The following is a 15,355-nucleotide window of genomic DNA, read 5'->3' as shown; positions in this document are numbered from 1 at the left end:
CATAGTGGTTATAGTATGTGGAACAGATTGGCTGACTATACGTTGGTAGTGTTGATGTCAGCAGAAGGTTCGAGCGAACCATCGGCTAGTAGTTCTGATGTGCCGACGGTCTTGGATCGGAGGTTATTCAAGCTGTCTGCTGTTGATCGATAGTAGCTGAATGTCGGTCAGTCTATCGACAACAAGTCGGTGTGATTTGTCCAGTTAGCCGAAGAATAGTCAAAGTTGTATGTTTAGCCGGTCAACCTTTATTGAGTTAAAGTCGGGGTTGGTTGACTTGAGTCGAAGGTCGATTGACTTACCCCAATAACTGCCCCCCACTCTCAAATCCAAGATGACCTGCCGTGTGCCGTCATATGATTTTATCACATTGGACGAAGGGAGTCATTTTGTGTCATATCGAATCCTGATTTGGCTACTAGTTTTTTTGGGATATGAGTGTCGGCTGTTTTGTCATTTCAGTGAGTACAGAACTATCATTAGATTATCATATTGACAAGACGATTTGGTATCGGATGTCAGTATCAGACGTCATTTCGGGAAGACGATTCGGCATCAGACGATATGATTCTGACAAGTAGATTTTTGCCACGTATTCAAATGTCATTGGGTCGGAGCTGTTCACTCGGATAGTGGTGATGTGGCTCGATCTGGAGTAGGTGCATCGAACCGTCCGATCAATGGTTGACTCAGATGTTACCACGTGTCAACATCTGGTAAGATCTTGATTTAGGTGTTTCGATCTTGCCCGTTGAGGGATCCTATATATATAGGGTAGCTTTCAGCCAATTTTTTACTTTTCATTTATCTTCTTTGCTGCAGAAGCTCTGCCAGAGAATTGTCTAAGCATCTGAAGACTTCTTTTCCTTGTCTCCTTCTTCTTTGAGTTTTAGGTTAAGTCCCTGTCTTTTTGAGTCTTCGGTCTTTTTTAGTTTTCTTCTCTTCGATGGCTAGGGATTTCTCCTCTCGGGATGGTCAGTCAGAGAATCCGACTGACGACTCCCCATCGGGCCCAAAAATGGAGGCTTCTTCACTTTTGGAGTCAAATGTCGATCGGCTCCGGGACCAATATCACATCCCGGAGCAATTTCAGCTCTTTGCCCATGGTGCCGATGGTCGGATAAACGCCTCTCTTTTGGGCCAGATGGCTTTTTATGTCGAAGATCTTTGGATGGATCTTCGATTTTTGATTCTGAATCTGTTGTGTCGGTTACTGCCGATCGAATCTCATCATTTCCTTTTTCATATTTTCTTTGTCCTCTGACCTCATCCAAAGGTCAAAGATTGGTGGTTCTTCAACCCCCAAAAAGATCTTTCTTTCATTACCGATCTTCTATCATCCATTCATGGATGGAAGAACCAGTTCTTTTTTGCTTCTTCCTCTCTTCCTTGGGGCTTTCCTTCTCGTTGGGACGATCCAAGAACTGACCCCAACGATAATAGTCGGATGGAGGTCGGCAATCGGGAGGACTTCTATCGGCTGAGGGATATGATGGTCCTGCTGCAGAGGGAGCTTATGACCGAACAGGCTCTCTATGATGTCAGCCACAGTTCGATCACTAACTTAGGTATAGTATAGTCGGTTACTTATGACTTTATTCTTCTTTTGTTTGTTTCTGGATTGTACTGACTTTTGTGCTGATTGCATCCATGCAGTCGAGAGATCGAATGGCTCAGATGGTTGGCTTATATCTCTGCCTCTGCATACATAAGGTATTGTCCGCTTTGACTCATGACCATCTTTAGGCTTCAGTAGGCCTTTAGGCTTCAATGGGCCTTGATCATTTAGAGCCTCATGGTTTTATCCTTTAAAAGACGCCTCACATTGGGAGAGAAGATTTCAATCCATATAAGTCATATTCCCTTTTGACTCATAATCATCGATGCGGGATTAAAAAAGTCCTCTCTACACCACAACACAGCCCTCAGTCAAGAAGGAGTATGTGTGGATAGGAGGCATTCCCATAGGAGGCGCCAATGTTGTGGTCATGGGTCAAGGGGTCGAATAGCTCAGATGGTTGGCTTATGTCTCCGCCTCCGCATACGTGAGGTATTGTCCGTTTTGACTCATGACCATCTTTAGGCTTCAGTGGGCCTTTAGGTTTCAATGGGCCTTGATCATTTAGAGTTTCATAGTTTTGTCTTTTAAAAGGCACCTCACGTTGGAAAAGAAAGTTTCAATCCATATAAGTCATATTTTCTCTTGACTCATAATCGATGTAGGACTAAAGAAGTCCTCTCTACATCACAATAGGAACGATCACAAATATAAAATAGAAAAGGGAGGCAAGATATTTTCAAATTATGTGATTTACCAGAACAACTTGGATGCACTGAGAATGCTATATGCTCACGGAATTAGGTATACGGGGCAATGTCATCTTCAACTTTGTATAAAATTCTTGAATATGTATTGTCCCTGTGGCAAAGGGAGGGAGTTTGTTATACAGAATGGGCAAATTCTTCGTACAGCGTATCATGGAAAGGCTGTTCATGTTGGATACTTACGGAAATGAATGAAGGTGTACATGCATCCAGGATGCAATTACCTCCGATCATCCAGATCCCGTTCCAATTGGCATCAGATATGCCTGCATCCTCTATTTCTTCATCTCTTTCACACATTCTAAGGCATGTATCTTGCTTTTATGCTGCTTCACGCTACTGTTGGGACAAGAAAGTAAAATTAACTTTTTTCTCACAATATCGAAGATATACTGAATCTTCGGTATCTTCACATCAACAGTTCATATTATCTTCTCTTTTTTTTTTTTTTTGGTTACAAAAAATAGGAGTTGGAGGAGGGCAACTCAACGCATCTATCTTCTCTGGACATGACCATTGGGCTCCAACTCCCATTGGAGAATATTCGATTTTTTTTTTGATTGTAAATATTTACTTCACTTCCATATATTGTGGATCCTTCTCAATCTAATGCTGACTCATTCAAACAATATGTATAACTTCTATAGACTGCAATTTATCAGGACTGATACATGGATGTGGCCTCACCACAAACTTCATTTTCTCATATTCCACACTACTTGCTGCCTATTATATATGCCTAGATGCCTTGAGTTGCTGCTCTTTGTTTCTATGGCTTCATTAAGCACAGGCCATGGTACCTGTTATCTTCATCAATACCATTATCTTCAACTACAAAAAAGAGAGGTTCGTGACAGATGACATACAAAAATATTATTATAATATTATTGATCCAATGTGATAAATAAGCATGATCTCAGCAGCGATAAATTATGGGGTCGATCTCGACTTCGACCGGCTACTTTGGTCTTGGTGGCCGATCCTTAATTCAATCCGTAACATGACTGCCGGCCCAGATATGGCAAACATATGTCAGACGCCAATCCAAAAAGCACTCAATAGCCTTCATCCCAACACCTCTAGATGACTGTCACATCGAGCCATTAAATATGATGACTTGTCATGATGGCAGTAAGTTCCTATTTGCTATGAGATGACACTATCCTTGCAGCCCTAAGAGAATCAAAGTGGTGGGCATAGTTTTCAAGAACCTCATGAGGAACAAAAAGGGACTTTGTGACTCTTACTCTCTCTCCAAAACTCCTGTTAAGAATACTTTGGCATTAGCCGAAGACATGGGGGAGGATTGCTGAACCAAGTCTGACAAAGGCATTAATTACCTTCTTTCTTTTCGTCCTATCCTCCCATAAGTAGCATTATTATTATAAGATAAAAAAAAAAAGAGAAGTGGAGGAGAGAGAAAAGGTGGCTGCTACTGCCGGTGCTCTCCGTGCTCTTCCGACCCCCCCCATCGGCCTACGAGCCTCTTGACGGCCTTAGCTATTGCATCGACTACCGATCTTCTCCGGCCAACTGGCCGTGCTCTTCCGACCCCCCCCATCGGCCTACGAGCCTCTTGACGGCCTTAGCTGTTGCATCGGCTACCGATCTTCTCCGGCCAGCTGGCCTCCTTCAGCCCTCACATCCAGCATCGACTGTATTCCAGCATCGGCCTCCATTCTCAACTCTGGCCGCTAACCCCCTAAAAGATCTTTTTATGATCCATCACATCATCCACTAATAAATAAGGGGTAATCATTAGTGAGGCAAATCCCTCAAGCTCTCTTGCTGCTACTTGTCAGTCTGTACCATTAATAGAAGTGGCCTCCATGTGCTATGAGACGCTCAAGAATATTTAATAGGAGATAAAATATCTCTGACAATCTATGCTCTCCCATGGCTCCTACCTCCCATTATAAAAAGATAAACAAGGAGACCCCCTAAGGTATGCCTCCTCTCTCTCTCAAAAATGCTCTTTTTTATTTGTTACGCATGAATCTAACTTGAGTGTTGGAAGGTCCCCATCGGAACCACTTTCGATGGAGATTTTTTTTACAGATCCGGTCACCATCGACCCGCCGGATGTTGTCTCGCTCTAGCATCTGCGGCTTGGGATAGATTTTTACATCGATCAACAAAATGGCGTTAGAGGAAGGGCGGCGCCAGCATGACTATCTGCTTTTGGGAGAGAGCATCCCATCCATCGTTATACCGCCACAAAGAGCTTCCTCATCGGTGAGATTTTTGGTCGAAGATCAAACTCCATATTATCCATTGGAGGCGTTCCACAACCCACTCTACAGACTCCTAAAAACAAAAAAAGTAGTCCATGCTCTCTGAGTATATTGAGTAGTCCATGCTCACCACCATGGAAAGCTTTTTGGTAAAAGGTTCTTAAGCCTTCATTTTATTTTTCTTTTTTCTGGATAGAACTGTAAGTCTGTAAGATAAGAAAGAAGAAAGGAGGCTCCGAAGTCTTTTTTTACCCTATGCTGTTGCTCATGCATAAGCACCGAGGCACTTGAGTATCTTTAGTTGCTTCTGCACTTTACGCACTAGAATGCCACTGGAGCATAAAATAATAAGATATATATATACATGCAATGCCAACAAAATATGTGATCGACTGACGAATGGTTAGGATGAAGTAGAAGCACAAGAGATGCTCAGAGAGCTTAAATAGAAACTCAAGCTATTCTCTAAAGAAATCATATTATATGGCACCATCACCTATGCCCTAGGTCTTCTGACAAATACATTAAAAAAGATGCTCTTTCAGAAAAAAAAAAGAGGGCGTGAGATGGGACAAAGAAATCACAAATATCGAAGTGGGGCAAGGTGCACGCCACTCATAGTTCATGTTCCCTCCAAGGGAGGAGCATCGAAATCGGTGCTCCCTGTCTTCTCTCCTTTAAAAGGATTCAGAGGATGGATTTTGACATGTGAGGCCATTCCCATTCGATCTGACATTCTTGCATATGCATCTCCATCACCACCAAGGTTGTTCCTGATGCAGTTTTAGCCCCCACCACATTGAGAGTGCAGTTTAAGCCCCTACCATGGTGGGAGTACAGGTTAAGTCCCAGAGTGCAGTTTAAGCCCCCACCATGGTGAGAGTACAGATTAAACCCCAGAGTGCACGTTAAGTCTTGGAGTACAGGTTAAATTTTGGAGTGCAGATTAAGCCCTGGAGTGCAGTTTAAACCTCCACCACGGTGGGAGTGCAAGTTAAGCCCCGAAGTGCAGATTATGCCTTGGAGTGCAGTTTAAGCCCCCCACCATGGTGGGAGTGTAGTTGAAGCCCCTACGATAGTGAGAGTGCAAATTAAGCTTCCACAATGGTAGAAAAGCCCTCCCATATATCTCTTATGCGTTAACAACTCTGATCATCTTATACGACACCAACCCATTAAAAACCTCGGTTTGGATGTTCACGTGTTTGTTGAGTTGTAATTGAATTGCAAACTCCCTACATATGCGTCCACATGTTTGTCCTAGAACAAGATCGAAGCCACCTGTTGGCCGAAGACCTCACTCTCTAGTGAGGGGCCGTGGATCCCACTATTCAGTGAGGGAGCAGAAAACCTCCTTGATGCTAAAGCATTTTTATGTCTAAAATACAACAACATGAGAAAACTGAAGCAACAAATGTGGACGTAATTGAAAATTTTCAACATATTTTGATAAATAGCTTCATTACAGAAAAGAGAGGACCCCATGCATTTGACAAGGCTGCTGATGCATGCATCCCCACAAACGGTCAAAGCTTATATACATGAGCAACCCCAAAAATAGATCTGGCCTTTAATGGCACCAAAGTCTCCTGCAGTGGACTCAAAATTTCTTCCGCATGTGTTCGTTGTTGCTGAAGATAAATGCGGATCACATTGAAGTTATCCATTTGGTGCCGTAAGATCTACTCTTGGCATGGAATGGCTCAACATCTTTTATTACTGAGTTCATTACCTAAGTAATTTTTTTAAAAAAATTATTTATCAAAATAATATATTTTTTAATTTATTTATAAAAGTAATATAAATATATAAAATGTCATTTGAAATAGCATTTTATAGTGTCCACGTCATCACCCTCTCTGCTCCACATGGACGATCAAAGAAAAAATTAAAGTCGCCATTTGAAATGACATTTTTGAAAATGCCATTTCAAATGGTGTTTTTGAAAATGCCATTTGAAATGACATTTTCAAAAATTCTATTTCAAATGGCCACTTTAATTATTTACTTCTAAAATAAATAAATAAATAAATAAATAAAAATTATAATTTTAAATTTTTAAAAAAATAAAAATTTTAATTTTGATTCAAATAAAAATCATCATTTCAAATTAGTATCCCCATTTTAAATTATTTTTTAAAAAAATATCTCAAAAAAAATGGGTCTAAAAAAATAAAAAAAAAACATCATAAAAAAAAGGAAAAAGAATGAGAAAAAAATAAAAATTATAATTTTAAATTTAAAAAAAATAATAATTTTAATTCAAATAAAAATCATCATTTTCAATTACAATCCCTATTTCAAATTAATTTTTTTAAAAAAATATTTCAAAAAAAAGAAAAAATACCTAAAAAATAAAAAAATACCATAAAAATAGAAAAAAATAGTAAAAAATGAGAAAAAAATTAAAATTAAAATTTTAAATTATAAAAAAATAAAAATTTTAATTTGAATTCAAAAAAAATTATCATTTCAAATTACTTTCCCCATTTTAAATTAATTTTTTTAATAAAATACTCAAAAAAGAGAAAAAAATATCTCAAAAAAATAAATAAAATAAAAAATACTATAAAAAATGGAAAAAATAGGAAAAATAAGAAAAAATTATAATTATAATTTTAAATCTAAAAAAATAAAAATTTTAATTCTGAGACACATGAGACTATTTTTTATTTGAATTAAAATTAAATTTTTTATTATTTTTAAAATTTAGAATAATAATTTTTTTTAAAATTTTTTATGATATTTTTTATTTTTTAAATATTTTTTGAGATATTTTTTTTAAAAATTAATTTGAAATGGGGATATTAATTTGAAATGGTGATTTTTATTTGAATTAAAATTATTTTTTTTAATTTAGATTTATAAGTTTTATTTTTTTCTATTTTTTATGGTGTTTTTTTTTATTTTTTTGAGGTATTTTTTTGAGATATTTTTTTAATAAAATTAATTTGAAATAGGGATTGTAATTAGAAATGACTATTTTTTATTTGAATTAAAATTAAAATTTTTATTTTTTAAAAATTTAGAATTACAATTTTTCTTTTGTTCACATTCTTTTCTCTTTTTTTCTTTTTTTATGATGTTTTTATTTTTTTAGACCCTTTTTTTAAAGATATTTTTTAAAAAAAATAATTTGAAATGAAGATACTAATTTGAAATGATAATTTTTATTTGAATCAAAATTAAATTTTTAATTTTTATAAATTTAAAATTATAATTTTTTTATTTTTATTTTTTTTGAAAGTAAAAAATTAAAATCGTCATTTGAAATGATGTTTTTGAAAATACCATTTCAATTGGCGATTTTATTTTTTTTTTAGATCGTCCACGTGGAGCAGAGAGGATGGTAACGTGGACATTATAAAATATCATTTTAAATGACATTTTATAGATTTATATTATTTTTATAAATAAATTAAAAAATATATTATTTTGATAAATAATTTTTTTTTTAATTACTTAGGTAATGAACTCTTTTATTACTCCCGTATCCCATGCACAAGCCATCAGTACGCAACGCCGCGTTACGTTCGTATTTCCTCAGCCATTTCAAACTTGGCACATGCAATGATTTTTCTCTGTCTCATCCCCTTCCAAGCGATGCAACTAAATAAGAAAGTAAGAAAAAGAAAAAGTAAGATGGCACGTTCAAGCTCATTGGTGGAGATTATGGCCCATCAAGGAAAAATAATTAGTATATGCAAAAAAAGTCATGATCGACAAGACTCAGGTCAAACATAACTAGTTGCTGCCACAAATAATAATTTCTCTCCTCCCATGGCACACGTCGGGCGGCTAGCACTAGAAAAGGAAGGGGAAAGAGAGAGAGAGAGAGAGAGGGGAAATAAAAAAGGTGAGAAAAGAAGGGAGTAAACAGCCAGTGCACGTGTTGCACCTCCTTCTTCACTGACCCTAACAGAAGAACCGACCCTAGGCGATGCCGAACCCCCCTTCGGCCAACCTCTCCACATGCGCCCTTCCGACCGAACCCCCTTTCGGTCGATACTTCTGTGTGCGCCCTTGTAGCCAACCCCCTTTCGGATGATTTCCCACATGGCCAATCCCTTCCCGCGCACTTCCATTCACGGTAGGAGCTGCTTGCGGTGGTCTCGGAGTCCGCATGTCAAGGGGCTCCGAATGTCCGGAATATATACACAGCACGTATAGAACAAAGAAGATATGATTGATTGACCAATGGTTAGGATAGGATAAAGCCAAAGATCAAAAGAAGGATTCGGCTCACAAGGCGATGAGGTGGGCAAGAAAGAATTAATATATAACCGCTTTCAGGAATAGGGAAACTGACACTGCTCTCTAAATAAGAAACCATATTATATATGAGTGCATATATCACCCACACATCCCATCCCAGAGCTCTTTTCCCGAATAATACAAAAAAAAATTTTTTTTATCAAAATATATTCAAACCAAACTTATTTACCAAAATGATGTAAGAGGGAAAAACGCCATTTTGAATGGCGTTTTTTCGCCTGCCACGTCAACCCCCATTTCCACGGTGGCATCATCCCAAAAAAAAAAAAAAAAAAAGAAGAAGAAACGCCATTTGGAATGGCGCTTTTAAAAACGCCATTCCAAATGGCGCTTTTAAAAACGCCATTTTGAATGGCGTTTTTAACAACACCATTCAATAAGGCGTTTACCAATTTTCCCACCCAAAAATAAAGAAAAAAATTGTGGGAAAATGGAAAATTTTGTTTTTTAAAATTTGAAATTAGTAAATAAATTAAAAATTTTAATTTTGATTGAATTTTAAAATATAAAGATTTGAATTTGTAATTCATTAAAAAAATTAATTTAGAATATTTATTTCAAATTTTTTTTTAAAGATGTCCAAAAAAATTTTAAGAAATTAAAAAAAAATTATCATAGAAAAAAAAAAAGAGAAAAAATATGAAAGAAATAAAAATTTGAAATTAAATTGAAAAACATCATTCGAAATACTTGTCTTCAAAATTTTTAAGAAAATTAAAAATTGTAAAATTTTGTTTTTAAAAAAAAAAGAATTATAATGTAGAAATAAAAAAGAATAAAATTTTAAAGATAAATTGAAATTAAAATATTATTTCAAATTACTTTCTCAAATAAAAAATAATAAATTAAAAAAAGATTCAAAAAAATTTTAAAAATAGGCTAAAAATTTTTTATAAAAATATAAAGAATTGAAAAAAAATAGAAATTATAATTGTAATTGAATAAAAAATTTTATAATTTTTAATTTTAAGAAATAAGAACAAAAATTTTTAAAAAAAATATAAAAATGACCTAAAAAAATTTTATAAAAAGATAAAGAATTGAAAAAAATAGAAATTGTAATTGTAATTGAAGAACAAAGTTTATAATTTTTAATTTTAAGAAATAAGAATTTTGTAATTGAAATTAAAAATAATATTTTAAATAACTAAATTAATTTAAATATTATTATTTAAAAAATATTTTAAATAAAGAAAAAAAAGGGAGGAAAATTTAATTTGAATTAAATTTTGATCAAAAAATAAATCCAGTGTAAAGTTAAAAAATAAGGAAAAATATGGAAAAAAAATTTTGTAAATTGAACTTTAGAAAAAATAATAATTTTTTAATTAAAGAAAAAGAATACGTAATAGAATGCTAAAAAGAAAAAAATGGAAGAAAAATAAAATTAAAATTTCAAATGATAACTATTTTAAAATAAATAAAAAAAAGTATCATAGGAAAATAAAAAAATAACAATAAAATAAGAATTATAATTATAAATTTTAAAGAAATTTAATTTTAATTTAAATTAAAAATTATCATTTAAATTATTATTTTTATTATTTAATTTAATTTATTTATTAAAAGATTACAAATACATAATATAAAAAATTGTAAAAAAAGTAGATTTATATTTTTTAGTCGACCCCATGAATCGACTCATGGCTAAAAGAGTTTAACGGCACGCAAAATTTTTGATTGCGACACTCTCTGAGTCGATCCCTTGACTTTCTTTCTGGTAATTTTTATTTTTTAAATTTTTTAAAAAGAGGAAGAGAGAGGAAGAGGGAGAGAGGAGGCAGCTCACCGTCGTGCTGTCGGAGAGACGCCGGAGAAGGGAGAAGAGGAGGCAGCTCTCCGTTTAATTATTTGTTTTAAGTTATTAAATTTTTTAATGAGGATAGTAATTTGAATGATAATTTTTAATTAAAATTTAAGATAATTTTTTATTTTAAATTATAATTTCTATTTTATTACCATTTTTTATCTTTTATTTACTTTTTTTATGATATATTTTTTAATTTAATTTGTAATTTTTATAATTTAAAAATATAATATTAGTTTTCTTTCATTTTTATGATATATTATGTATTCTTTTTCTTTACTTAAATTTGTAAAGGAAGAAGGAGAAGTTCGAGAAGGGAGAAGGAGAAGGGAGAAGGAGGGGAAAAAGGGGTTTGGGGAGGGGAGAGAATGGCGTTTTCTCTTTTTTTTTTATTTTTTATTTTTTTTAATATCTTTACTCATCTATTTGTAATTTTTTAATAAATAAATTTAATTAAATAATAAAAATAATAATTTAAATGATATTTTCTAATTTAAATTAAAATTAATTTTTTTTAAAATTTATAATTATAATTTCTATTTTATTATTATTTTAATATTTTTTATGATATTTTGTTTAAAATTTATTTTAAAAATTTTATCATTTGAAATTATAATTTCAGTTTTCTTTTATTTTTATCTTTTTAGCATTCTATTACGTATTCCTTTTCTTTACTTAAAAATAGACTTATTTTTTCTAAAATTCAATTCAAAGAGCAACATTTGATATATGGGGATGGCATCTGGGGGATGTACGAAGAAGAAGACGCTGCCATCTGTAGATGAAAAGGCGGTGGCATCTGTGCAGCATCAAATGATGACATATGCGGTGATGGCATATGTGAAGCATATGGTGACGGCGTATAACTCATATCTGGCGTCCGAACTGCTCCATACCAAAGCGCACAGGTATGTGGATCAACACCAATCACCACCAATGTTCTGAAACCTGTTCTCTCCATCTCCCGCAGTATCTGAATCCGCTCGTCCTCATCAGTCGTAGATAAAGCACGACGAGCGTCCAACACGAGATCCGACATAGAATAAGTCTATAAAATAAAAATAGAACAGTTAGTATAAAACAATCAGTATAGTGTACAATATAAAACAAAAATATAACACAAACAACATGAAGTAATTTTCATAATCTTACCAAAAGACGTATAGTAGAACTCTCGCTCTCGTATCCAGAAACTGCATACTGAGACTGTCCAATGACTCGCACCGTAATGCTAAAAAATCAAGTCATGTAGTCATCAGTATATGAACGGCCTCTCAAAATAGAATCACCATGAACAATGTGATCTCGACGTGCATCCCAAATATCGATGTACTGTGCATGTCTGATACGCCAGTCGATACGAACTCTCCCTCGTCGATCAATACGATGAAGTCCCTGACTGGTATCAAACTGCTCTGGACCCACAACCAATCGAGACGGAGCCCACCGCCGGGAGAGACGGGGGCTGAGGACCGCCGTCGGGACGCGGGGGCCCGCCGTGGCCATCGGGATGCGGGGCTCGGCCCCGAGAAGTACGGCCCGCCGACATAACATTTTCTCTCCTAATGTTCTGAGACACGTTCGAGTATGTGTATCCATATGCACAAATCATAATATCCAATAATTTAAAATTAAATAATATAAAATAAAATCAATATTTAATATTATTCAATAGAATCAAAATGTTAAATATATCAAAAAAAATAGTACAACAAAAATGTAAAAATACTAAATACAAATACAACAAAGATTAAGTCCCACAAGGACGTCGCGGCGCCCGTGGTCGCTTGGACCTTCTCAGGAAGGTCCTCGCCGGCTGCTCCTGCTGTGATGGCTCCTCTCCTATATCAGTAGAGGAGATCTGCTGATCATGCTGCTCAGGAATAACTGATGCTGTCGGATCATCTACGGACTGAGAGACCCGTTCAACTCTCTCATCTGGATACACGGATGGACCTGAAAAAAAAGTATCATACTCATGTGGCCAACTGGTACCCGGTGATGGCATCTGGGGGATGTAGGACGAAGAAGACGCTGCCATCTGTGGATGAAAAGGCGGTGGCATCTGTGCAGCATCGAATGATGACATATGCGGAATATGCGGTGATGGCATATGTGAAGCATATGGTGACGACGTATAACTCATATCTGGCGCCCGAACTGCTCCATACCAAGGCGCACAGGTATGTGGATCAACACCAATCGCCTCCAATGCTTCGGAACCTGTTCTCTCCATCTCCCGCAGTATCTGAATCCGCTCGTCCTCATCAGTCGTAGATAAAGCACGACGAGTGTCCAACACAAGATCCGACACAGAATCAGTCTATAAAATAAAAATAGAACTGTTAGTATAAAACAATCAGTATAGTGTACAATATAAAACAAAAATATAACACAAATAACATGAAGTAATTTTCGTAATCTTACCAAAAGACGTACAGTAGAACTCTCGCCCTCGTATCCAGAAACTGCATACTGAGACTGTCCAATGACTCGCACCGTAATGCTAAAAAACCAAGCCATGTAGTCATCAGTATATGAACGGCCTCTCAAAATAGGATCACCATGAACAATGTGATCTCGACGTGCATCCCAAATATCGATCGGGAAGATGCCACTCTACCACATCAAAACAAATAAGTGGCACCCTAGCAGTCCATATGTCGTGTCCAACTGTACACATCTGCGGCAGTATAGCCAATATCCCATCTGTATATGGCTTCCACAAAAACTGATATAATATAGTTAAAATAAAAAAAATTAATATAAAATTATAATAGATTATGAATACTGTAAATTGATATTTGTAAAAAATTCAAAATTTACCCGTCTAGATGTATCAACTAATGTATCCAACTGGCATCTATAAACCCGTGCCACTCTTGTCGATACGTGATGAACGTTGAATGCAACGTTCCATCTGTTTCACAGTGTACTAATATTAAATAAATTTAAAATAATAAAATTTAAATAAAAAAAATATTTCGATACCTGTATCCTAATGGTCCGTCTAGTCTGAATGGAACATCAGGATCCTGCTGCTCTGATGGCATCTCAAGCAACTGTCGTCGTAATGGACTGATAGTCGGCATACGCTCCCATACCCAAATCTGCAAAATTTAAAAATTAAATAAATGATATATCGAATGTAAAATATAATTAAATATTAAAAATTAAAAATTTTAATTCACGTACCTGTAATAATACAAGATAACCGCCAATCTCGCTCTGATCAGCATAGGAACCCCGACACATAGCTCGGTATAGACAAGCTAGTACTGCACTGCCCCAACTGAGTCGACGAGCGAAATCTAAATCCTCTAATAATGGCAAAAACATCAACTTCATCTTATTCGATGAAGTATCAGGTAACAAGACACCACCTAACAATCGCAGCACCTGACCCCTAACATACTGCTGCACCATCTCCTCTAGTGCATCATCCGCAATATGAAAATGACGATAACGATCATCTAAACACTCAATCCTGAGTCGTGAATGATCAAAAAAATGTGCGTCGGGCTCAAACCCTAACAACCGCAAGCACAAAGCCTGCCACTCCGGAATGGTAAGTGTGGGATCAACTCCGGTAACTGGATCTCCATCAACTGGTAGTCCAGTAAGGATGCTGACATCCTGTAAACTGATGGTCGCCTCACCAAATGGAAGATGAAATGTGTGTGTCTCTGGACGCCATCTCTCAAGTATAGCAGTAATAAGACCAACATCCATCTGTATACGACCGATCCGATATACTCCATAAAATCCCAGATATCGTAAATAATCTAACACTCTATCTGGGATATCCTCTGTCCTCCAGAAATCTGCATCGGATCGTCGTAGACGAAGATGTCTGGACTCCTGCAAGAAAATATACTAATTAGATATCGTACATAATTTTTAAAATAAAAATTTAAAAAGTAAATAAGATTGTAATGCTTACGCCGCCATCTAAAATAGTCTGTGATCGATGGTGCTCCTGCAATGTAAGAATGCTGCTGTCTCGGGGACCGGGATATCGTGGATCGTAAGCCATAATACGCTGTCTCAAGCAATATTATCACAGATGTATTAAAAAAAATAGATAATATATTTTAATTTTTTTTTAAATACAATATTATCACACAATACAACTTAAACACAAAATTCAGTTCATCCCAACATATTAAACACGAAAATTCAAATACAATCCCACAGTAATTCATAAAACAATGACAGCAACGCAATTGTCGAAGCTTTCAATTTCTTCCGCTGCTTGAAGTATGTTGAAAATAAAAATAAATTAATGAGATAAAAAAAAACGAGCGTCGGAACCCGTGGGCCCCACCGTCATTGCAACCCATCGCATCGAAGCCATCGCCACGCGGGAACCACCGTCAAGGCATGCGGCCCCACCAACCGTCTGGGCCCACCGCCGAGACGCGGGGCCCACCGCCGGGAGAGGCGAGGGGCTGAGGACCGCCGTCGGGCCGCGGGGCCCGCCCTGGCCACCGGGGCTGGGGCCGGGCCCACCATCGGGATGCGTGGCTCGCCGCCGGGAAGAATGGCCCGCCGCCGACCGTCTGTGGCCGGCGGCCAAGGAGAAGGGAGAGAGAGAGGAAGAGAGAGAGGAGGGGGCCTCGGTCCACCGCCGGCCGACTGTGGGCGGCGGCCAAGGAGAAGGGAGAGAGAGAGGAAGAGAGAGAGAAGGGGGCCGGGGGCCACTGCCGGGACG

General features: G+C 36.2%; 1 protein-coding gene across 1 annotated transcript; it reads right to left on the bottom strand.

Annotated features, from left to right (window-relative positions):
• Positions 1-12,403: 12,403 nt before the first annotated feature.
• LOC140856105 (serine/threonine-protein phosphatase 7 long form homolog) lies at positions 12,404-14,067 on the bottom strand. The gene is made up of 5 exons (XM_073253270.1): positions 13,837-14,067; positions 13,633-13,751; positions 13,468-13,561; positions 13,069-13,372; positions 12,404-12,964 (listed from the first exon to the last, which is right to left on the bottom strand). Exons 1-4 carry the CDS (start codon positions 14,065-14,067, stop codon positions 13,202-13,204), a joined length of 615 nt encoding a protein of 204 aa, XP_073109371.1. The 3' UTR covers positions 12,404-12,964; positions 13,069-13,201.
• Between the last annotated feature and the right edge of the window lie 1,288 nt (positions 14,068-15,355).

The sequence above is a fragment of the Elaeis guineensis genome, chromosome 3, assembly GCF_000442705.2.
Source record: "Elaeis guineensis isolate ETL-2024a chromosome 3, EG11, whole genome shotgun sequence".
Lineage (NCBI taxonomy): Eukaryota > Viridiplantae > Streptophyta > Magnoliopsida > Arecales > Arecaceae > Elaeis > Elaeis guineensis.
The sequence above is the reverse complement of the archived record's forward strand: the minus strand, read 5'-3'. Positions and strand labels throughout refer to the sequence as shown.